Source organism: Bombus pascuorum, chromosome 1 (genome assembly GCF_905332965.1).
Source record: "Bombus pascuorum chromosome 1, iyBomPasc1.1, whole genome shotgun sequence".
Classification (NCBI taxonomy): Eukaryota; Metazoa; Arthropoda; class Insecta; order Hymenoptera; family Apidae; genus Bombus; species Bombus pascuorum.
Window position 1 is genome coordinate 1,427,095 of NC_083488.1, and position 23,814 is coordinate 1,450,908.

At 32.8% G+C, this 23,814-nt stretch overlaps 1 protein-coding gene and 5 non-coding genes across 6 annotated transcripts; 3 read left to right on the top strand and 3 right to left on the bottom strand.

Annotated features, from left to right (window-relative positions):
* Positions 1-2,026: 2,026 nt before the first annotated feature.
* Positions 2,027-2,098, bottom strand: Trnac-gca (transfer RNA cysteine (anticodon GCA)). Its single transcript has one exon. It is a non-coding gene; the product is annotated as a tRNA-Cys (tRNA).
* Positions 2,099-11,050: 8,952 nt separating this feature from the next.
* Positions 11,051-11,123, bottom strand: Trnaa-agc (transfer RNA alanine (anticodon AGC)). Its single transcript has one exon. It is a non-coding gene; the product is annotated as a tRNA-Ala (tRNA).
* A 1,732-nt stretch (positions 11,124-12,855) lies between these two features.
* On the top strand, positions 12,856-12,927 carry Trnap-cgg (transfer RNA proline (anticodon CGG)). Its single transcript has one exon. It is a non-coding gene; the product is annotated as a tRNA-Pro (tRNA).
* Positions 12,928-14,169: 1,242 nt separating this feature from the next.
* On the top strand, positions 14,170-22,975 carry LOC132916077 (3,4-dihydroxyphenylacetaldehyde synthase-like). Its single transcript, XM_060975848.1, has 9 exons — positions 14,170-14,258; positions 17,090-17,335; positions 18,097-18,330; positions 19,763-19,892; positions 20,348-20,608; positions 20,781-20,898; positions 20,977-21,067; positions 21,187-21,387; positions 22,285-22,975. The coding sequence occupies exons 2-9, from the start codon at positions 17,135-17,137 to the stop codon at positions 22,579-22,581; spliced, it is 1,533 nt and encodes a 510-aa protein (XP_060831831.1). The 5' UTR covers positions 14,170-14,258; positions 17,090-17,134; the 3' UTR covers positions 22,582-22,975.
* LOC132916143 (U5 spliceosomal RNA) lies at positions 18,796-18,917 on the top strand. The gene has a single exon (XR_009660026.1). It is a non-coding gene; the product is annotated as a U5 spliceosomal RNA (small nuclear RNA).
* On the bottom strand, positions 19,264-19,335 carry Trnap-agg (transfer RNA proline (anticodon AGG)). Its single transcript has one exon. It is a non-coding gene; the product is annotated as a tRNA-Pro (tRNA).
* Positions 22,976-23,814: the final 839 nt, after the last annotated feature.

A 23,814-nucleotide genomic window follows, 5' to 3' on the forward strand; every position in this document is an offset into this window, starting at 1 on the left:
AGAAAAATGTCAAAAAAATACGTTTGCTATTTAACGATCTGTGAATAAATTTTTATTCGATATCGAGCAATCGTGTAGACGAGTGAAACGAAGCGAAGCGAAGATATGCGCGTGCAATTAAATACAAGTTTTAGATTTACGTCTAACATGCTGCTTGAAATTTTGCATTTCCTACGATACTGAAACGTGTTCAACAAATTTTTGTTATATGAAAAGTATTTGTTTCGATGGTATTTTGATTGTAGGATAACTGTTCGTGATAATGATTTACGTTACTTATCTAAGATTAACACCACTCATCGAAGCCATTCATGCTGATTATTTAACTTATCGAATTGTATGAATTGTGTTGTAATATTAAGAAACTCGCGATATCTGTACAACTCGTATTGTATAACCAGCATCGAATAAAAAATAGTATATTAAGAAATATTTTTGCGTAAATTGTATTGCTTCCTAGTTTATTTCATACTCGTTTCGACGATGTTTTATGCGATCCGTTTCCTACCGAATAGAACCATACCACGTATATTGAATTTTAATTAACAGGCACGTAAGAATAGATAATATGGAACAGAAAAATTATACACTGTTTACTTGTATTTCTAATCATTTGCGTAACTAGATACCATATAACATAAGTTTCCTGTGTTAGAAATGTCAAAGTTTCTATATCTACGTTTTAAGTTGTTCAGGAAGTTAATTACTTACTTAATAATTACATAAATATGTATTATACCAACAGAGTGTCTTTATCTGCGATTTTAACCTTCGTATAATTTAACACACTTCTTTAAAATCATTTTCGATTGTGTTTAATCTGATTTTTGGATTATTGCTATTGAATTGAGAGTGGAATATCGATAACATTTTATATTAAATTCTGTACTATAGATATCTGCTGCGTACAGAATGTCGTACGCGTAAAATGATTAGAAATAGAAAGGAATATCAAAAGGCAAAATAAAATGTTACAGAATCAAGTATTATTTTCAATGGAACGAATATATTATATATATTTCTATACATTATGCGCAGTTTGTATATTTTGATATATTTAAATTTAACGTAGATGCAGAAATATTTTCCAACTATTTATTACTGTTTCAAAATTAAATTAATACTCGTCTCTCGTGCATAGAATTTTCTCTATTATTATTATATGCGTCATAATTTATTACTGTACTATATACTTATATACCATATATATACCGTAGAATTATATGAATATCGATACACATGTACGTATGTATTGTACTGGTAATAGTGAAAAGCATGTAAAGCAATATAGGAGAACGTACGGACGTAAATACGACAAACAGGTCAAATGGGGAGACTTATGTCGGATATACATTTCATTTGGCGACTGGCCAATTGGCCTGATCATCCGGAGCACTGCGGGCATTTCACGGATTTCGTCGAATATTTTCAGGATCTTATGGATTTAACGTTTAGCGTTGGAGCAGGTGGTTCTCACCCCAAACATTCGTCTAGTGCGGCTAAAAGTCTCCTAGATTGATCGACGACCCTTCTCTCGTGGTTATGGTTACGCATCCCATTAAAACACATTGCCTCGCGTTTACTCTCTGGTGCTGTTTCAAAGACATACTTTATATCTTCGTTTCTTATGGATATATATATATATATATATATATATATATATATATATATATATATATATACATATATATATACGAAATACATAGAAATAATTATAACTAAAAATAAGGTGTGTATATATATATATATATATATATATGTATATATACATAATTATGTTGTAAGCAGTAAAATTTACCTTATTTTTAGTTATAATTATTTCTATGTATTTCGTATACAATATATAATACATTATATATAAATTATTTTTCATTCAATCGTTTTTATTATACTCGCTTGGCTAATAATATTTGCGAGCGATTAATAATAATAAGAAATAAAATAAAAATTGTAATAAAAACTCTAGTCAAGTTAAAATTATTATTTGCAAAAAATTAAAATGTATGTAAGGAAAAAAATTAAGGAAAGGGGGCACCCGGGTTTGAACCGGGGACCTCTCGATCTGCAGTCGAATGCTCTACCACTGAGCTATACCCCCTGTTGGGAAATGCTTTAACGATACTACTTTTGTATAACTATAATATATAATATAAATTAACAAATAAATTCAATACTAAATTTAATAATAAATATAACACTACAGAAAATTGTAATTGATACGCACATATAAATAAATGTAACAAACGTACACATCGACATTAAGTTCCATTACAAAATTAAGAAAGAAACACTACATTCGGTATCGCTACATTATGATTATTTAATCACATTGCAAATATCTTTATTTATACTTATACTTTGGAATTAAAAGAATTGAACTTAAAATTAAATTGAGGATATAATTGATCATTTACATTTCAAAAAATACACGTGTCTTTCTCAGTTTTGATCTGTAATTTCTATTAACTTTCTAAATTTAAAATGATTTAATTATCCAAAGAACTGTTTTATATTTTCTTTAAATGTCCAATGACAAAGTAAGTTTATGCTTGTCTATGGCAAACGGTTTATAATTTGTTTAGAGTGATTATTAAACAGAAATGAATGAGATCGCAGGTAATGGGAAGAATAGACTTTACGATGATCGTAGGTCATCGATGACTGACATAGGGTAGTCGAAAACCAGCTCTTGTTGTCATACAAATAGCCATGAGCTCAACCCCCCGTAAGGCAGGGATGTCGACAGGTAGAGTAATATACCGAGGACCACCTAGTGGCTTCATGACTTAGCCATATGCCACCGTGACTAAGGCACACATGGCTAGGAATCGATGTGTATAGAGCCCCATAAGGGCACAGGATCCCTCAAAAGGGACTTCTTGCGACGCCAACGCATTTCAAAGGCACCAACTTGACACGGATAACTTGTTTACGTTCTTTCGCAGTTCCATGCTTGATTTAACGTTTGTCCAATGAATCTCATATTTAATAGAAAATTGTAATCCTTTTTCTTTCCTTCAGAAAATAAAAAAATTAATTTTTTCCCTATTTTCTACATCTGTATCTTTTTCAAGTGGGTAGTATATTTTAAAGTAACGTATGTACATTGTAATCATAGATTCATGTTTTTCATAAATTTATGCATATTCATGTATATATAATAATATACGACTTTTATATTTATGTCTTATAGCTCCTAATTGTATGTAAATTATGTTTCATATTCTAAATTGTAACTCATATTGTTTATGTTTACATATATGTATTTTTATATTTTTCTTTATACTTTTATTTTATAGCACAAGATATGCGTTTGAAAATTACAGATATATAAATATTTATTTTATAACGCTTCCCTTTGGAATTTAAATTTTGCTTCTTAAACGTCATTCAACGATAATTTTGTCGATACATCGAACGATGCTAAACTACAAGAAGGAGAATTAATCTAGATTTTTCTATATCGAGCCGATATAGATAGATAACTTGAAAATTAATTGAAAATCATAGAAACAGACAAACAATTTTTTAAATGATCATTCCAATCCGAATGTTATTATTTTAAGTTCCCTTTTTTTAATTAAAATTCAAAAAGTGAATAAAGCTCGTACACATTCGAAAACTATTAATTAAAACGGATTGCGAGCATTTATGCGTTTTTCGGAATACTCTCAAATAGTGAGTGCAAATGATACGGTATCCTGCTATTCGACTACAGTAAAGAGACGACGATAGCATTGCTATTATTAGGAAACAATAATCAAAGACACGAGATCAATAGACAGTTGGATGAGTCGTTTTGTAATAGGTCTTCGTCGACTCGCCCCCTCCCCCTCTAAAAAGAAAAAAAAATGAAACGAACGCAACACGTCGAAGTTAGTCTTCGCAGCTTTCCATTCGGTTTGCGAATTAATCCATCAAAATGGTCACGATATAACTCACACCCATCCCGTCTCTTTATCTTTTAAAGTTTCGAAATTAATTATGCACTGTATTTATTCCTCTGACACTCGGTGACTTTTCTTTGATCGTCTATCATCAACTCGAGCACACTTCGCACGAAATTTGTGAAAAACGAAATTATATTCACTCCTTCTTTTTCTTTTTTAAGTAGGATAACAATGTCACTATTTCTACTTTCGTTTTCTTCCGCAACACTACTCGTATTATATCGTACCTCTCACTTCTATCTTCTCGTTTTGCCATTATTTTACAAATTAAAGAAAAAGGTAAGAAAATTGTATCCGATGTGCTTCGTTCGATTTTTCAACACTGTTATTATTTCCAGAATCTATTCTTTTTATATGCTACGGTAACCAGCTTGTGCATTTCGGATAACCAGGCATTACGTCACATCACATAGCATAAACGTTATGGCCAATTTTCGGGAAGAGAACCGCTCTTTATAGCTATCGTCTGTTACAAAGAAGTGTCGAGACGACACCACAGCGAGGACTTACGTATCGCTAGCTAATATTCTCTTACGTATATCTGAGCATATTTTTCGTTTCTTTATTTGCCTCTTCTTGCCATGTGAAGGGAAAACCACAAGGAAACATATATTTTAACAAAGTTTTGGGCTTGTGTAATTTCGTATTATACAATCACCAGTAATATCTTTGCGTCCTCTTTGGCATATCTCATTAGTTTTGTTAGATTTACGATGTCGTCTCAGAGGAGACAGCCAAGTGCAGAGGGTTAAACATTCGATTTATTCGTGTTAGTGAGAAATTTGAAAAATTTATTTCAAAGTTCACTTTCCGCATGCACGTTTTGTATATCGCTGTTTTGTATTGTAGTGGTATAACTCAACACATCTCAAGTTTCATATATGTACCAACTGTACATTATCAGCTGCTTCTATCTTTTTTTAGTTTTCTGTCAAAAACAAAAATTATTACTTACGCCGCTATCAATTTGGCCTTAAATGTACAATGTTAACTTTTTTTATTTGAGACATCACGAGTATAAGGTCGTACTGCTTCCATGAATAATGTCACTATGTCACGTCGTTTCTATGATGTCATCTTGAACAAATAACGATAGTTTATGTGAATATTAGTATTTCTTTAATGTTTTGCTTTCTTTCATCTTTATGTGTACATACTTATATATTTTTTGTATCATTTCGTATTTAGGAAATGATCGTTTCAGTGATTAATTTATTCATATTATGTTGACATCAGGATTATTTGAATATTGATAGTGAAATTACTAATGCAATTCAGTTATGTGAATGTTACGGATTATAATAGTACATCATAACTGTATGCTGTGCGAACAATATATTATTAATATCATTACCATATCATTACCTCACTTATTTAAACGATATACATACCCTATATTTTAACTTTACGACCTATAACGTCCATTAGCCTGCTAGTAATCCGTGTCATTTACGGATATATTTAAAATGATACAATATTTGTGAGTTCATACTTTAAAAGTGACCAGATCAAAATATTGGAAAGACGATGTTTTAATTGCAGAAAAGTATTTCAATTTCCTTATTTTCCTAACAAAAAGGAAAACGTTATAATCTTCTTTGTTATAATATCTAAATGATAAAAATCCCGAATTAAAGGATGGAACGTATTTCAAAGATAAATTCGTTCGATATCGTCGAAAGAGAATTTTCAAACTTTTTACGTTTTTCTAATATTCAAATGTTTCACTAGAAGCGAGAAGGCAAGCTGTCTGTCATATAAAATGAAGAAGAACTTATGTATATGAAGATTCGAGCTTTACTTCTTACCACGTACCCACCTCGAAGACTATTCTGGCTTCAAACCAGCTGGCACCATTAACCCAAATATACATACATATATGCCATTCATAATGAAGAGAGTTCCCAGTAGATAAATTAATCACAAACTCCCCCATGCATTCTTCGCAACTATAGACCTCGGAATTCCCCGATTCGATAATTTACCAGTAAATGAAAGATTCAGGTATCGACGGAAAGTATTATCCGAAGTTTACTTCCATGCTATCTACGTACGTACATGCGTGCACATAAAAGCATATGCATACAATGCTTCGATAAAACTAGAATTTATAATAACTTTGATATATATAATAATTTGATTGGTAAATAGACGAACTCGTGACAGATTTTCCAAGAAGGGTTCTATAATTTGGAATATTTCTTCTTCCACACGTGTATTAAATTTTCAACTTCTATAAATAAATTAATCTATGAAACACAAACTAGATGTTCGTATTTAGACTGAAATATAACGAACGTCAACGTGCTTGAAATTAGTAGCGCGAAGAAAATAAATTATACGCTTTCTGTAAAAAGAATTTTCTTCGGCAAAAAGTAGACTACAGGAGAAATTGATGAATATTTATGCGTGTACATCCAAGAAACTTGCATAAAATAAACACAATCTTTCATAGTCTATGTTCGCACGTCGCTCTATTTAAAAATAATATTTCTTAAGCGCACAAAGACTGGAAGCGTCTCCAGTCGTGCCAGTTCGTATACGCTAGAGTGCGTTTTAAACTCAAAGCGCGCAGCCTTTTCCAAACGAAAATCGCGTTCGTCGGTGATGCAACACCTGCAGCTCCTTTCAAAGAAAGATCTTGGAGTAGAGGCACGGCCAAGCATTCTTGCACGGCCCCCTCTATTTCAAACTGTTTTCTCGGTGCGTAGAAACGCGGCATAAGTCGATGGCGCGACGTTCCGCGGACAGGTGAGCGTGGAAACGGAAATGGAACGCGCGTCTGGTGGACGTGTGCTTGGCCGCGCGTGTACGGGCCAGCTCGCGTGGGATGAACGTGTGCTGGTGAGGATTGACGTCGGTGTACGCGCCCACGCCACACACCACGCACCGTTCGTGTTCTCCACACCGGCTTGCCCGACTATAGGATCAATATAAACGATGACATAGCGAGAGCTCATCTTTAAGCCACGCCTGCGAGGCCGCGAGCGCCAATGCAGCTACGATCCACCGGCCACGCGGCCAATAGGCGGCTAGCATCGATTTTTCGCGGGCTTTTTTTTCGCGAAAGTGAATTTCTTCGCGACGCTAACGGGAGTGCCGTGCCAAGCGCAACAGAGAGACACGCGGAGAAACGGTGGGACGAGAGAGAGTATCGCACGGTGGCGAGGAAGCAGCGAGACAGAGACGATACCGTGCAGTGTACGGTAGGGAGAGAACAGGGATGGAAGTAGAAATAGAATGAGGCGCTACGCGCGAGGATGGTGTAGCAGCGATGGTGCGAGAGAGGGAGTATAGCAGGGAGTAAAAGAGGAGACGCCCGTGGAGAAGGCGGAGGATGAGGATCGATGAGGACAGGGTGACTCTTCCAGGGGTAAACGAACCCCCATTTCATCTACCCTTCGCGCTGTTATCGGCTGTCCCTTTTTCAATCGACGGAACCCCTGCTGCTAGAGTATCGACGTAGCCCGCGAGTTCATCTGCATGCGTGGCCTGTTGCCTGTTGCAAGACGCGGCCGCATCATGCAGCCACGCCGCGCACGTATACATCGTTCGTCACGCTTTTTCACGCGCTCGTTCAAACACGCGACACGCGAGCCTGTCGGTTCGCCGAACATTAATCCCGGACCTCCGTTGGACAACGATGGTTCCGCGAGCTATCGATGGGCTTTAACAAATCGAACAGGGCTATGGGAAAAGAAGATATCGCTCGAGATCAGATTTCAGAGAAATGAAAAACATTGTAGGTGTCTAAAGGTAGTTTTTATTCTCTTCTCTGACACATCCGTAGAACAAGTCCAACGTACTAGAATAAAATGAAAAGTTACATAGATCGATGTACATTTGGCGACCTTTTTATTCCAGAATAAAATATTTTCGACGGAGATAGAGGAATTTTCAGACAATTTGCTTCTTCTTATCTCGACCAAATAAGCTGAAGAATCTGATATTCGGAAATGAATATCTGGTTAGTAGACTACTCGATATTCTCGAGAACACTCGTGAAAGCTTGTCGAATTGTTCTTCGTCTGATATCTAATTTCAATTCGGATTTTATGGAAAAGCTATGTCTTCGCTACTCTGGGCAAGAAATGGTTCGAACAGATCATTTGTAATTAACGATTTATAAGAGGTATCATAAAGCCTGTCGATCCGCCGAAGGCTTCACGAGCTTCAAAATTTATCATCGTTCCTTTTGCCATTATAAATCAATATCTCTTCCGAAGAAAATCCTCGTTATAGGTTAAGAATCTACAACGTGCTTCGTAATAATTTTCGGATGCGGAATTATTCGATGTATAATTTTCGAATACGAAGGATATACGATACTAATTAACTCGTAAGGGGTTTCATCAATTTCATCGCTTCAATTCACCATGAATTCACCACTTAAAACAGCTGATTAAACTGGATGCGATAACACTTGTACGTTTCTTGTGTCTTATCGCTATTGCAGTAGATACCTGTGTATGTTACAATGATTCATTATCAAGTTGAAAAGCAATATATTTTCTGCAATCTACAGCAAAGCCTTCTTCCTTATATGTATATCTACATACATATATTTTCATAATGAATACTTACGAGAATGCGGAAAATGTATCTCCAGGAAATTTGTTTTAAAGTTTTTAATTATTGAAATTTAATACGTATAGTGATACTGTTGTACGGTGTTCGTTATTATTCTCAACCTATATTATTTATCATATAACACCTAATATTATATGATTATTATATTTTATTATTTATATTATATTATATTATATTATTATATTTTTATTTATCATAAAACAAAATTTTCTTTCCATCTTCTATAATTCAATAAATTCTAAGCTATGATCCCTTTAAGATTCTTAAAATAATTCCACATTATTTTGCATACTTTCACTGTTTAGTCCTTGTACGGTAAATGTTCATTGTAGTATTCTGATCATTGGCTCTAGAAATTCTTCTCGTGTGGTTATGAGTTAAGCAGTTTTATGTAATCCACGAGACAATTACCTTTCACGACCTTCCAATTATCAATTCGTTCGAATTTCCTTGAGAATCTCGTAATCCAAATTCTAAATTGAATTTCCTAGTTGTACTATCTGCTTATTTTAGCTATGGATAATAAGCTGAACATTTGTTACAACTGCATCTTTGTGTAATAAAAGGGATTATATATCACGGGAAATACCATACTGTGATACCATATTCCTATACGCTATTGTACTTGATATTGGTTATCTTACGAGACATTTTTTAATTTTTCGAATACGACATTGAAATGATTTAATATACATACATCGGATATAACACGTATTGAAAGTACAATACTATTTGGTTTAGGTCGAATGTACCTGAAGCAGTAAGATTAAAAGTAAACAAGATGAATGTAGAAGATAAAGTAATTCGATTATTTAGGTATATTAGGTATTTAAAAATTCGATGAAAAAGCTATTCAGAAGTAACCATATCAATGATATTCGATCGATAGGCTCCAAAGCTCTATTTATTTAAAATTGACAATGACGTAAACAATTTGCTGTTTAATTCAATCATATTACATCGAATTATCGCCATATAAATTCTCTTTGTAGAACATATTTGTTGAAATTAGTCTAAAATTTCCTACAGAAGAAATACGTACTATTTTATATAGAAAGAATGGATGTTGATTTACATATACGCAAAAAATGTTCGACTTTGTTAGTTCAGTACTCTGTGGCGCGAAACATATTGCGCGGGAAAGTTTGTTTCGCCTATTTCTACACGTTTTTTGCGAAACAGCACGAAATAGCAATATATAAAGCAGTGACTAACTAAGAAGGACGATAACATGTACGAGGGAATAGTAAACAAAGGAAAGAAATAAAAGAAATACGATCTTTACCACAAAAAATGAATTACATTTGAAAAGGTCATAAATTAATATTATTGTTGAAAGAAATTGAAATTTTAAGCAATTATACTATTTTTATAAAGTTATAAATTTGTCAAACTATCGATTAATAATTTTTTTAAACGATATGTACCATATATTTTGTACCAAAACTAACGCGATTTAATAATCTAATTTTATTAATTAAGGATAAATAATAGCTACTAAAATTGAAGAATTACCAACCCAGGATAATATAACATTTATGTATTTTATCAATATTTTAAGATAAAAAGGGAGAAGGCGCCAATCCTCGTCTACTCTGCCCTCTATGGCGGCTCGTTAAAACACTGAACACACTATCGAAAAGATTCCACGACTCGATAGCTCCACAGATAACTCGAACCATACTCGTCGTTTGTGGTTTATGGAACACCGCGTCGTATCTCCTGTAATACCGATCATTTAAAGTTCTTATTACTCTAGCTTTTTATAATTTATAACATTTTGTCAAGTACATGTATATATGTATGTATATGTGTATGTACTTCTATTGTTGAGGAATAAAAATTAAAAAATTGTAGTTATCAAGTTCAAAAAGCTTAAAAAGTTTAATTATATCTGTATGTTAAGAAAAGGTTATCTCTACACTTGATACAAATAGAACCACAGACCAGATCCCTCGTCCATCGATTTCGTTTTGTCGTTTAAAATTAACCAAACATTTACAACAAGCCATGAAACCATTCGCTCACTCTTTGCAATGAAAAAAACGGAAACGCTTTTGAAGAATTCGTTCTCACTTTCTTACGTGCACATCGTGGTGAAATAAACAGATATACGTTTCCACTTTCATTTTTTATTTATATTAGAATGGAGAACAAACGTAGTTTGCCTAATGTAAATGTACCATAATAGTAATTTACGTTCAAATAAACGAAGATAATGACCAAAAATTTGTTTAATGAGCATCAACATGGTAATAATTAAGGTCTTGTTTGAATAAACGAAGCACGTTTGAACGAACTAATTACAATAAACGTAACGTTATAAAAACTTTGATCCTTTTCGAGGTCGTTATTTCAGAATGCGAGATACGAAATTCCATATAACCTCACGTCTATTCTGTATTTAATCAATGATAGTATCATTTGAGGATGAAATAAAATTATAAATATTAATTATGTTTGTAAAAATTATAAATTATAAAATTTATTTAAAAAAAATATGTTTCAAATGGAGGCGCCGGGTATCGATCCCGGTACCTCTCGCATGCTAAGCGAGCGCTCTACCATCTGAGCTACGCCCCCCATGTTTTACGATATTGTTATCTTGTATATTTATAGTCATTTATTTTTGTATAATATAAAGTTGTTACTTATTTTACGTTACAAAACACGTAATAATGAATGAAATGCATATATTGAACAATCTAAATCAATATTATTGCAATAGTATTAAAATGTTTATTATGTACTGTAAAAATGTTACATTTCACATCAAATTTAATTTTTGTAAGTTTCCGGATAAAGGAATGCTAACTTTTTCTTTTGTTAAAACATGTTCAAGTTAGAATTTGTATAAGAAACATAAAACAGTTCTGGTTCATGGTAGTGATACAATTAAACATGTTGACCATGACAATCACCACACATATTCATGGTCATATTATTCATTGCTTCCTAACTATCGACGTTATGCAAGAAAAGTCTTAGTAAATGTAGGCACTTACTATGGATTCCATGAGACGAAAAGCCACATTTACGTTGTCTAAATTATAAGTCAACTTGCAGTCGCTTACTATTTAAGTATAGTTCAAACGTAATTTACATAGCTCAAGAATTTAACATTGTATATCGTAGAAATACATATACAATGATAACATTGGATGAAAAATAGTAGCTATAACCTTCTGTTTTGACAAACCTTTCAAACTTTATGTTTTAACGATAAACATGTACGCGTTAATAATAATACACGTGCATATTATGAAATAAATTATAAAATATCGCAGTTTAAGCAGAATATTGATAATTCTCACTAAAATAAAAAACTCAAGTACGTACTCGACGCGGATTAAATCGTGATGCGAGATCACGCATAAATCGAGCGCAAAACATGAAACGAGAAGCAGCGATGACTCGAGCGCGATTCATGTTGCCGATTGTTAAAAAGTGAAGCTGTTGCGAATTCTCAACTAACTGCCGATCAGTCAGGTTGCAACCGATCGGTTGATATCGCGAACCTTGAACGAAATTAACGCTCAAGGAGGAAATAAATTAAATATGTCGAGTAGTAGTATGGTTTGATTATTTATATGCACCTTTTAATATACACGAAGAGTATTTGAAAAGAAAATTGTAAGATTTTGTTGATATTGCTTCCAGAAACTTAGTTTCTGGTCTTTATATACTAACTTTCCTTATAATTGTTTCCTTTGACTTGATCCATCGGGCACTTGAGGTGATTATAACCTCTTAACGAGGTTCGTATCACTTGGGAGGTAGGAAACTTCGAGAGGTTTGGACTTTGCCAACAAAGGCAAAGGTGCTGTCTGAATCATAAACAGCCATTACAAATTCCGAACAGAATCGACTATGCTGACTCTTTCGAATTTTTCGTCGATCAACTGATTCACAATGACGCGAACCGACATCGGCTCGTCGATTTCTATCTCTGCGTGCTCTTCTTCCATTGGCTTCCTTGAATTTTCCGGAACATGCAGAAGTCTAAGCTATTTGAACGGTTAATATTCAGAAAAGTCAACGGCGAGTGTGGAAGAATAAGAAATTACCGTTCTCCGTTGTTCGTTGTGATAACACCTCCAGGTGTTAGAAAAACAAACACGACGAGCTAAATGGTTGGGATATATGAGACAAAAACATCGACAAAATTCTTACTTTCCGTTGTTTCCAAACAAGCGAAACTTTCCGAAAATATGATGACTTGACGTTTCTTGTTTTTAACAATATGTTAATTATTAAACTTTATTTATTTAATCAAGAGCTTGGTAATGATTAATATAAAAAAATTTTTCAAGTCGGCTCGTTGGTCTAGGGGTATGATTCTCGCTTCGGGTGCGAGAGGTCCCGGGTTCAAATCCCGGACGAGCCCAAGGTGTAAATCTTTTTTTATTGTTTTCTTAATTACTCATAGGGTTGATAATTATAGATTTAATTGTATAATAATTCCTTTTAATCGTTATTCTTTTTAGTTAATGAATGGAGAGTTTAACTTATGTGGAATGTACAACAAAATATGAAGTTAAATTATAAACGTACTAATTGTGGTTACATTAGTAATTTTAAGCAATTTTATACTATTATTATTATGTAACGAACAAGTTACTTTTCCCTTGACTGGATTATACATGTAGATAAAGAAGCACCAATCAGTTGGCAGCTAAAGCTCAATGGACTATTTGTAAAACAGGATTAACATATTGATTTCATTCATTGCATTATTCACACGTTGGGTTATATTATCCACGTGTAAATATTGCCATGGATTATAAAATGTAACCAAGTTTGAAGCGTTGATATGAAATTATTAATTTATCTTATTTTTTTATTTTTTATTCCATTCCATTTGGTTAGGTCTGTAATATTCACGAAATGTTGGCGAAAAAGCGCAACACGTATTACGAGTGTAGCCTAAATCAATGTTATTGCAGATATGTTGATGTTGTAAATTGTTCTAGATAGAAATGTAACAGTTAGAAGGTTTTAGCCATTATCTGCTCACGTGTAAGACAGTTTACAAGGCTAGTTCAAATAAATCGCTTATTATTATAGCCCACTTATTATTACGCAAAGATCATGCATATGTAAAGAAAGAAATATTCTAACATATACAAATTTATTACGAACCTTACACGTCACTTGGAGTGTTATCCTGAATATTATGCAATATTATTCATTGCTTAAAATGACCGTAAGTTATTTTGGCCATTTTACTATTAAATTGTGTATAATTTATATGTTAATATACAGGTTTCTGCAATCACAGAATCCACAGAAATCATACTGTATGTCATTAGGACTCATGGAAATATCCTGAATTTTAATTATTATTGTATCATGATTGGTATTGTTTCGCGTAAAAATTACATACGATTATATACGTAAGGCGATGCAAATAGAATCTAAGATATGCAGGAAATGAATGGAAAAATCGCCTTTGCCTTTTATGTATTGTCGTAATCTACCAAGGTTGGCCGCAGCATTCAAAATCGATTTAGTTGATAGTATGCACAGAAACACCGGCCATTTAAGCACCGTTATAATCGGTAAATAGGAAATAGTCTCAGGTAGCCGAAGCTATATAAAGGGGATGGCTCTACAATAACAGTCAGTGGAGTATATTCCCGTCGTAGATGAGACTCGTCTCAAAAATTTCAAGTTTGCTTTCTCTTTGCTCAAATTGGAAATTAACTTCGTTTTTAAGTAAGTAAATTTACTTTTGTTCAATGACTCAACTTTTATCTTGTTAACGTTAATTTCATATTCATCAATTCTCGGATTTATTGAATTTTACTGGTCAGTCGTATGACTTATCGATCGTTCTGTGCATCAATTTATTAGGAAAATGATGGTTGATACGATGTTATTACAATTCAATCGTAAATAATTGACATTACCATAGTGGAGTGATCGATCTGTAGCGAATCTTAAACGTAAGTCAATTGTTTGCATAAATTGCGCGCTTTGATTAATTTTTAACATTTAAAACTAGTTAATAGTTAAATAGCTTGTTTTTTTTAAGTAGCGAATGCGATAAAAGTCTACTTGGAAAATAAATTGGAGATTAATTGAATTGTGCAAATAGAAATATAACTAGATGTGAACTTATTTTTTATGCTAAATTAATAAATTGCTAACGAATTAAAATTAAAATTTACGAAAATACGAAAAGTGAGGAAATAACTAGTTTTAATTACTTTGCCGAATATTTTCATCTGTTATTATTTTGTAACTTGTTTCGCATGTTTCAAATTATATCATTTTTAAATGACGTTAACGTTATACCAGTAATTATACGAAATACAACATATTTTCCAAACTTAGAAGATATATACTCTTTAAACAGCTAATATAACATTAGAAAATGTGATAATAGCGATCTGAATGATTATTATTTATTCGTTTTTTTATCTTTAACACCTTTCTCTACTTGATATAATTTTCTTTGATGAAACGAAGGCCGTTATGCTTGGACGCTTCGATTTTATATTCTTCCGTGTGTTCTGAATTATTTCAAGGACATTCTTTTTATGCTTTAAATTTTTATAGGTTCTTTTTGTTTATCAAAACAAGAAGAGTATTTAGAGACAATTTCTTATATTTCATTAGTGAACAAAATTAGAACGTTATTTGTTTTTAAATGCTAAATAATTTTTTCCATATTACAATCGGTTCTAGCAGAAATCGTTTCTACAGAACTATTCGTGATGTGTATTCTGAGTTATCGTACATCGCATTAATTATGTTAATTACAAATTTAAGCAGTCTCTACTAACAAAATAATTTTATTCGAAAATGTCTTAATATTTTCAATATTATTAACATACAATTTTATTGCAATTTCATAATAATATGTTTTTCTTAAATTTATGATTTATATCATTTTTATAAGGTAGATGTCTTGTTGATGTTTGTGGCGCGTATTACGCGATGAGAAAATTAATACCGCGCGCATGTATAACACGATTATGTATAAGTACTATGTGTAGAAAGTGTATGTGAAAATATTAGAGTTGGAAGAGCATATATTACTATCTTAAACGTAAAATAAGTAAACAGGAGCAGCATTTGTAATCGTTTTGCCTCTACTTTCTCCCTGTACTGTTGTATAATAGAGATCATTTACTTAAAGTAATAAGCTGAAATTGTGCGTAAATCGATGATTTGATAACATAAAAGTGCAAAAGATACAGTGAAAACTACCAAACACGCGTATGCGTTACTTTATAGCGATAAGTAATAAATAGGGAAAAAACGATTTCTTTCGTATAATAAACAATCAATAGTTTCTCAACTATTGAACTTGTTCTCTAAATTATTTGTATAAATCAAATTTGTAACATAATCGTGCTTCAATTATGCAACCGTTTACACATAATGATATCAGATTTTGCGCGTGTAGCGTAATAAGTGTCGTTAACAGGTCACCCGTTAACATCGAGAAATTCTACGATTTGTGACATTAGAACCGCGCTAGGCGATCTGTTTAGCCATTTTTCCTTGTTTCTCACCAAGTTTCCTTGGTGTTGCACGCTGATTAAGTGTTTTTTTTTTTTTTTTTTTTTTTTTTTAAATCATGGAGAAAGTAGGAGAAAGTTTTCTATATGTGGATATTTACAGTTACCCAGCGCGGTTCAAGAAAAGTCAGTTACTCTCAGTGGACCATTCTCGATTCGATATCTGTGTCATAGTTCTCAGTGTTATTCCGTTCGATCGTGAAGATCGATTTCAATTTGAAATTTCAGATTCGTATGTTATTTGGTGCTAATGTTATGTGAGTATTTGTTTCGAGTGTCGCGTTTTAAGCGAAACATCTTTTTCGAAACGTTTCGTTAAGAGTTCGATAGCATCGTAAGCAAAGAAGTGTACTTTGTTATTTATAAATCGTCATTTTAAGTCTGTGAAAGTTAAAAGCAAACAGGTTTCATAATTTTATGTATTTCAGTTTGACGTTGAAGAATCACGGATAACAGTGTTTTGTTTTAATTATCGTTTTAAGTAATAGTGTGTCTTGTTTATTAAAAATGTCACGGAGAATATTTCCTTAATTCGTTGATTAATTTAGTGAAACAAGTGTATCTGTTATCTTGGAATAAAAAGATGTACCGTTAATGTGTTGCAATGTAAATCAGCTCTTCTCGTTTTGAGAGAGAATAATGTTTTGTGTGTGATGTGCTGACAAATGAAAATCTACACATTACGTTTCATTGGTAATGTTGCGAATGCATCGAATGTATCGGATCCGTTAGTGCAAATAGTTTCTGCTAGAAAGGATTATTCCTTCGAATGAAAGTAAAATATATCAATATTTAGCCGTAAGACAAATCGGTACACGCGATTCAAATCTTGTATATGTTTCAAGAAAAATAATTAAAATTTGTCTACGATCATTTTTTATTATATAATTATTTTTGGAATATGTTTTGAATATTTTTATCAGTACTGTTATATCCATTATCAAATAACTTTTTCTCGTTGCCTTTTTTATCTTTTTTAACATCTTATTTATTTATCTATTTTATTTACAAACACAGAAATAATCGGCCGAAGGTTGTAATTTTCGTAAATTGTTGCCAACAATGGACACCAAGGAATTCCTCGATTTTGGCAAAGCAATGATCGATTTCGTGGCTAATTATACGGACAACATAAGAGATAGAAATGTCCTTGCGGATGTGGAGCCAGGATATCTTTCTAAACTGATACCGGAAGAAGCTCCGCAGAAACCGGAAGATTGGCAACAAGTGCTTATAGACGTCGAGCGTTTTATTTTACCAGGGGTAAGACATTTTATTACGTGCAATTTCTCTCTCCCTTAAAGAAAAGGATTTCGTAATTTTGTAATTTCATTCGCTATTGAATTACGATTTGAGGCATAAGAGAAATATAGTTTCTATTGTGTCGTTACAAAATGGCCTGTTCAGATTAATTGGGATCAAAAAAATGGAACAAAAATATTACAAAATGGCCTGTTGAGATTAATTGGGGTCAAAAAATGGAACAAAAATTGGATTATAGAGATTCGCACGAAGAATATTTCTATTAACTTTCATACTAATCTTAGGAGTTCTTACCGCAATTCTTAATGCCTCGACTCTGTCGATTATTTTATTTCAATTTGTCTATTTTGTCCCGCTTGCACTATGTACTTTTTACCGTTGGTCCTTGTGCAGTGAATCTAAGTACATGGAGTGATCCGGAGGAACACGATTTTGTTTCTTCGCGTTCGGAAACTGTTCAACTCGTTAGAAGCATGTTCGTGAGCAGTGTTCGTCAACGTGTTCATTAGTCGGTGGAGACGCATCCTAAGAAACACATACGTAACTGTTTCAACGGATAAAATACAGTTTGCCAAATTTCTGGAGAAATTTGCAAATTTTACTTATCGCGAATTGATGTTAAAAAATAAATAATAAATAATAGGCGGAAAATCTTTGAACTTTATTACTTGCGGAATTATCGTTTTCTCTTGGATAACTGTTATCCTATCATATAAATATTTAATACAACTTTTTTATCGAACGAATCATTTTTTTTATAGGTGACCCATTGGAATTCACCAAATTTCCACGCATTCTATCCAGCGGGAAACTCGTATCCCGCGATTGTAGCTGATATTCTAAGCGCCGCCATTGGCAATATAGGATTATCGTGGATAGCTTCTCCTGCGTGTACCGAACTAGAAGTAATAACGTTGAATTGGATGGCAAAATTACTAGGATTACCAAAACAGTTTCTGCACAATAACGAAGGGTTTGGAGGAGGTGTTATACAGGTAAATAATTATAAAAAAGTAAGGGTACTGTAGAGGAATATTAAAAATATTCTTCATATAGGAAAACATTAAACATGTTTTCATTCTTCTTCAAATAATATTTCTATTTCTTATAAAACATTTGTCAATAATATTTTAATTTGTGAAATAGTATTTGTGTATACGACAGAACGCTATATTATGAACGAATTATCGAATTGGATAAGGATTTACTCAAATAAATTTAGAATATATGTATAAAATTTTATATAATATAAAAATAAATATATAAAAAATATAAACAAATAAATATATAAAATTTTTTAAAATAACAAGTCAAATAACGGTACATACTATTCAATAACGCTTGTAATGTTTCGACGAATGAATGCGAATTAGTACATAAACTTGACGCCAGAGGGAGATGCTTCTCGCTAGTGAAATAAGTACTGGTATAATATAACTGTCAGCGGAACGAGCGAGTCAGTACTCTGGTTTCCCTTCAAATCACGTATAAATCTTTCGCCTTTTACTAAAGATTTCCGTGGAGGGGAACAATTGATGAGTCTCTAAACTAATTTTTGGTGTGCCCAACGTAAGTTGGGTCATTTATAAATGAAAAACATAACAAATTTTACAGGAAATTGACGATGACAAATGCAAGAATATTCTCTTAACTGAGACAGACCATTGTTAAAAATTTTCTTTCAGATTGTCGTTGAAAATACATTCTAATTTGCAAAAATATGCGTTTGAATGTACAAAATATTATCGTTAGGTATAAAAATACCTGCCGTTCGCTTCTCAAGTTGTTGTCGAAGGAGTTATTTTTTAGTATTTATTAACAGGTGTTATATGAAGTAGTTAAGTAAGATTTTGCAAGTGGCAAAATTATTCACTATTTTGCTATATGATATTTTAGTAATTTTTAATAGCATTATTTAAAAAAAAAATGGGCTCGTCCGGGATTTGAACCCGGGACCTCTCGCACCCTAAGCGAGAATCATACCCCTAGACCAACGAGCCATATGTATAGATATTGATTGATTATTAAAAAATTGGATAATTGTATAACAGTATTAACAAAATGAAATAAGTTTTAGAAATTATTGTAACTTAATTTTCATACATTACATTACGAGTATATCGTTTCAGTTCTACCTCAAGGTTATTATTCATTCGTACTACAATCAAGTCAAATTTATTTGTTATTAAATTAATTTATTTAAATTTATATCACAATATATGTAATACAATTTATTCTAAGTAAATAAGTTAAAATCTCTTAAATAAATCATGACTTTCGTATGCAGTAGTAACTTGAAATCGTAAGCACGTACATCTTTTTAATTGCATTAGAGTAAATGAAGAATTAGAAATTGTGCGTGCAAAATGCCGTTGGTAACTTGGGCTATCGTTAATACAGTAATTTTTATTTCTGTCGAATAATTAGGGATCAGCCAGCGAGACTGTGTTGATAGCTTTGTTAACAGCAAAGGAACAAACAACACGTCGTGTGAAACATCTATACCCAGATATGGACGAAGCTATCATCAAGACCAAATTAGTTGCATATTCATCTGGTATGTATCGTATAATGCAAAACTTGTTTTCCATTTTAATCTCTTAATTATTTTCCTAAATCTCCTTGTTTCGATTAAAAATTATAATTTAAGGTGATTTATAGTTATGATCATGATTTATAATAATTACATCTGTACATATTAAACATATAAATTATTTAATTTCTAATATATCAATACTCCTAATATATTTAAGCTGCGATTGTTTTTCCACATCCTGTTTTTATAGATTAAAATATTATCTGTCGTCCAAACTATATATTGTCGTTAATATTATTATTTGACTAGAAGCTAAAAAGCTAATTACATATATAAAATGGTAAAATAAATCGACATACGAAAGTTACCGTATAAACATATCGTTTAAATAAGAAAATTATACTCTCTACAATCTACTCACATTCATAATTTCGAGTTGCATTGTTTTTACACGTTCTTTGAAATTTGTGCCACAGATCAATCGAACTCGTCCGTGGAAAAAGGCGGAATATTGGCATCGATTTCTATGAGACTTTTACCTACCGATGAGAAATGTGCCTTACGTGGTGAAACGTTGCTGAAGGCGGTCAAAGAGGATTTAGAGAAAGGTTTAATACCGTGTTGCGTGATATCAACTTTGGGAACTACCGGTACATGTGCTTTCGATAAACTCGACGAATTGGGACCTATTTGTAAGGAATACGATATGTGGTTGCACGTTGATGCAGCTTACGCAGGTAAATCTATTATAATTATAAGATATTATTTTTGTAGATTTTTCGTTTTCGTATATTTCTGTTAAAATAGGGATACCATAGGGATATTGGAATTTTTTAATTTAAAATTTCAATTTACAAACACGTCGAATTACGACTAATTGTGAACGAATATATTGTCTTTTTTTTACAGGTGGTGCTTTCATTTGTCCCGAATATCGATATTTAATGTCCGGCGTTGAATATAGCGATTCCATTGTTGTGAACGCACACAAGTGGTTGTTAGTTAATTTCGACTGTTCTCTTTTCTGGTATGTATACACTTTTATTTCACGATATTAAAATCGAATGACAATTGGATAACAGAAAATAATTGAAAATGATTTCAGGGTTAAAGATTCTAGGAAAATTGTCGAGACGTTTAACGTAGAAAGAATTTACTTAGAACATAATAAACAAGGACCAGTTCCAGATTACAGAGTACGTACTTTTCTTCAAAATATCGATTTACTTTATTCCATTATATCGTGAAATGTCTTACGTTTCAAAGTTATTTTACGTTTGAACAAAAATTTAATACGCTAATAATTATTTTTCAGCACTGGCAAATTCCTTTGGGTCGCCGTTTCCGCTCCTTAAAAGTCTGGTTTTTACTTCGTATATATGGAAGCGAAGGAATCAAGCAGTATATACGATATACGATACAAATGGCGCAGATGTTTGAAGATTATGTTAAATCCGACAGTAGATTTGAACTAACGGTAGAGAGATCTATGTCTTTGGTTTGCTTCAGATTGAGGGTATGTACGAAACAACGAAGACGCTTGTATCACAAATTAATTTTCTTACAATTTCTTTGAAATCTCGACGATACGTTATTTGGTATATTATCTGTACATAATTCAATTTTTAAAGAGACTAGTCACACCGAAATGGAAATGTTCAGTTTAAAAGTTAACAATTTGAACGCGTAAATTTTAACACGTGCCATAGTAAGCCGTTGCAAAAATGATTTTTCGACTAATTATAGAAAAATTATCCTTACAAAATTGTTGAACCACTAATACGTTGTGCAAAAGTCCTTGAGTGTTGCGTCTTGTGCGTACCCGATAGAGGATACGTAGCGGATGTCCAGTTAGCGACATCGTGCGTTGCTCTATTATCGAGTTCTCAGTGACGTCGAAGTTTGTGACACGTCGTTTGCTGTTGAGCGTTAATCACCTGTTAATCACCTTGTCGACGAATAGGTCCGAGTCGCAAACTTTGTAACATGCAATACGAGAAATTCCATCTTGCCAAAAAATAGCAACAATATCGTCCGTATTAAATCGTTAACAACGTGCAATATGCAACCTGGGTAATTTCGGTGTTTAAAACATCGTACGTTATAATGTAAAGTCGTCGTTTTCTGCGTTTCTGAATTCTTTGTTATGGTGCGCGCGTAGAAAATACAAACTGCGAAGAAATTTCTCTTTAGAGGGAGAATCTCAGACATCCCTGAAGAATATCAAGTATTTGTTATATTATATACCAAATACACTCGAGGGATATTGTCCGATATGTGCACAACGCAATTATTTAAACATTTTTCTAGCAAAATTAAAAAAGAACAAATTTTGAATTAAAAATACATTTTCAATTGAAAAGTTTGAAAAAAAATACTTTACGACGAACTTAAAAAATATTTCTTATTTTAGGGTGACGATCGGTTGACAAAGGAACTCATCGATCGCTTAACAAAACGGAGAAAGCTTTATGTAATTGCTGCAACGTACCGTGGAAGATTAATCGTCCGATTTACGGTAGGTTGCCGTTTTACTCGCGAAGAAGATATCACGTTTGCATGGAAGGAAATTACGAGTCAAGCGACAGAAATTCTGCAATCTGCTGCTGCAGAGAGAGAGGTACACGAATCTTTCAAAAATTCGGAAGTCGATATCGCGTCGAGGATAAAAAGTTTGAACATTGAAACGAAAACGCAAAAGATATCGTAGCACTGTGCTGCATAATGTTGCTTCACCGAGTTGCAGAAAGGTTCTTACCAGAGACAACGTAAAGGAAGAATAAAAAGATCATTCTGTACGAATCTCGATTTTTTGTAAAATTACGTAGTAGTATATATATTTACAGGTTTAGGTTGCTGAAGAAAAAATATTGTTGTTTAAATAAATTAACGAGACAAGCTTGATGTTCGATTTTTTAAAATTATATATCGCAGCTTTAAATAATTATTGTTCCAGTGTTACACCATATAAATATATCACAGCAACAGAGATATTCCACGGCAATAGCCTACACAAAAAATACACAATATAATTTGTAATTTAATTTGAGCTTGAATTATATTATAAGAATGTATCTTCGTCGACAATAAATATTTTAAGTCCACACGAACTATGTTTGATCCTTAACATTTATATTTGCGATAGCAAAATGACCAACTTCAGTAAAAGAATTAAATCCCAAAAATTTGAATCTTCGTATCGTATTTCGAAATCCGTGGATGACTTTGATCTTCTCACGTGCCACGTACATGTAACGTCAAGCACATCAGGGACCAGGTCGCACGCCAAGAGCAAGATGACAACCAGATGTCTACACATCCTTGCCGCGTACCCTCGATGTTCTTAAGGACTCGGCATAAAACCATTTTCGTAATTAAGGTCCTTCAGGCTAAAGACGAGCGTTCTTTATATTTTTGCCTACTACGGGAAGGTACAGGAAAGTCAGTTAAGCTCAGAGGCTCGAAATATTTAAGGGATCATGGGTCACTATCTACGTCTAGTCTGAAAGCAATTGGCCAACGATCAACGATCCTTGCATACGTTGTTAATTTTATAAAAGATATAACTTAGAAAAAACGAAGCTGGCACCCCGCTGGGGGTAGCCACATGCTATATTTATTTTTATTTTATTTTTTTTTCACCAACAAGATATAACACTTTACCAAATGTCCTTCAGGACAAATTGTAAAAGAACCAAAATAAAATAAAAAAAAAAAAAACGTTAATTATATCACTCGCTTATATACATCAGATTCCGTAGTTCTGTTTAATAAACATCACTGAATATTATTTTAACACAAACATCGCGTCTTCCACAGATTATTAATCCGAACTTCAAGATTAAATTCTAACATAAATAAATAGATTTATATTTGCGCTAATATTACGTACGTACCTAGCTACAGCAAGTTGAATAGCTTGAAATGATTAAAATCAAAAAAC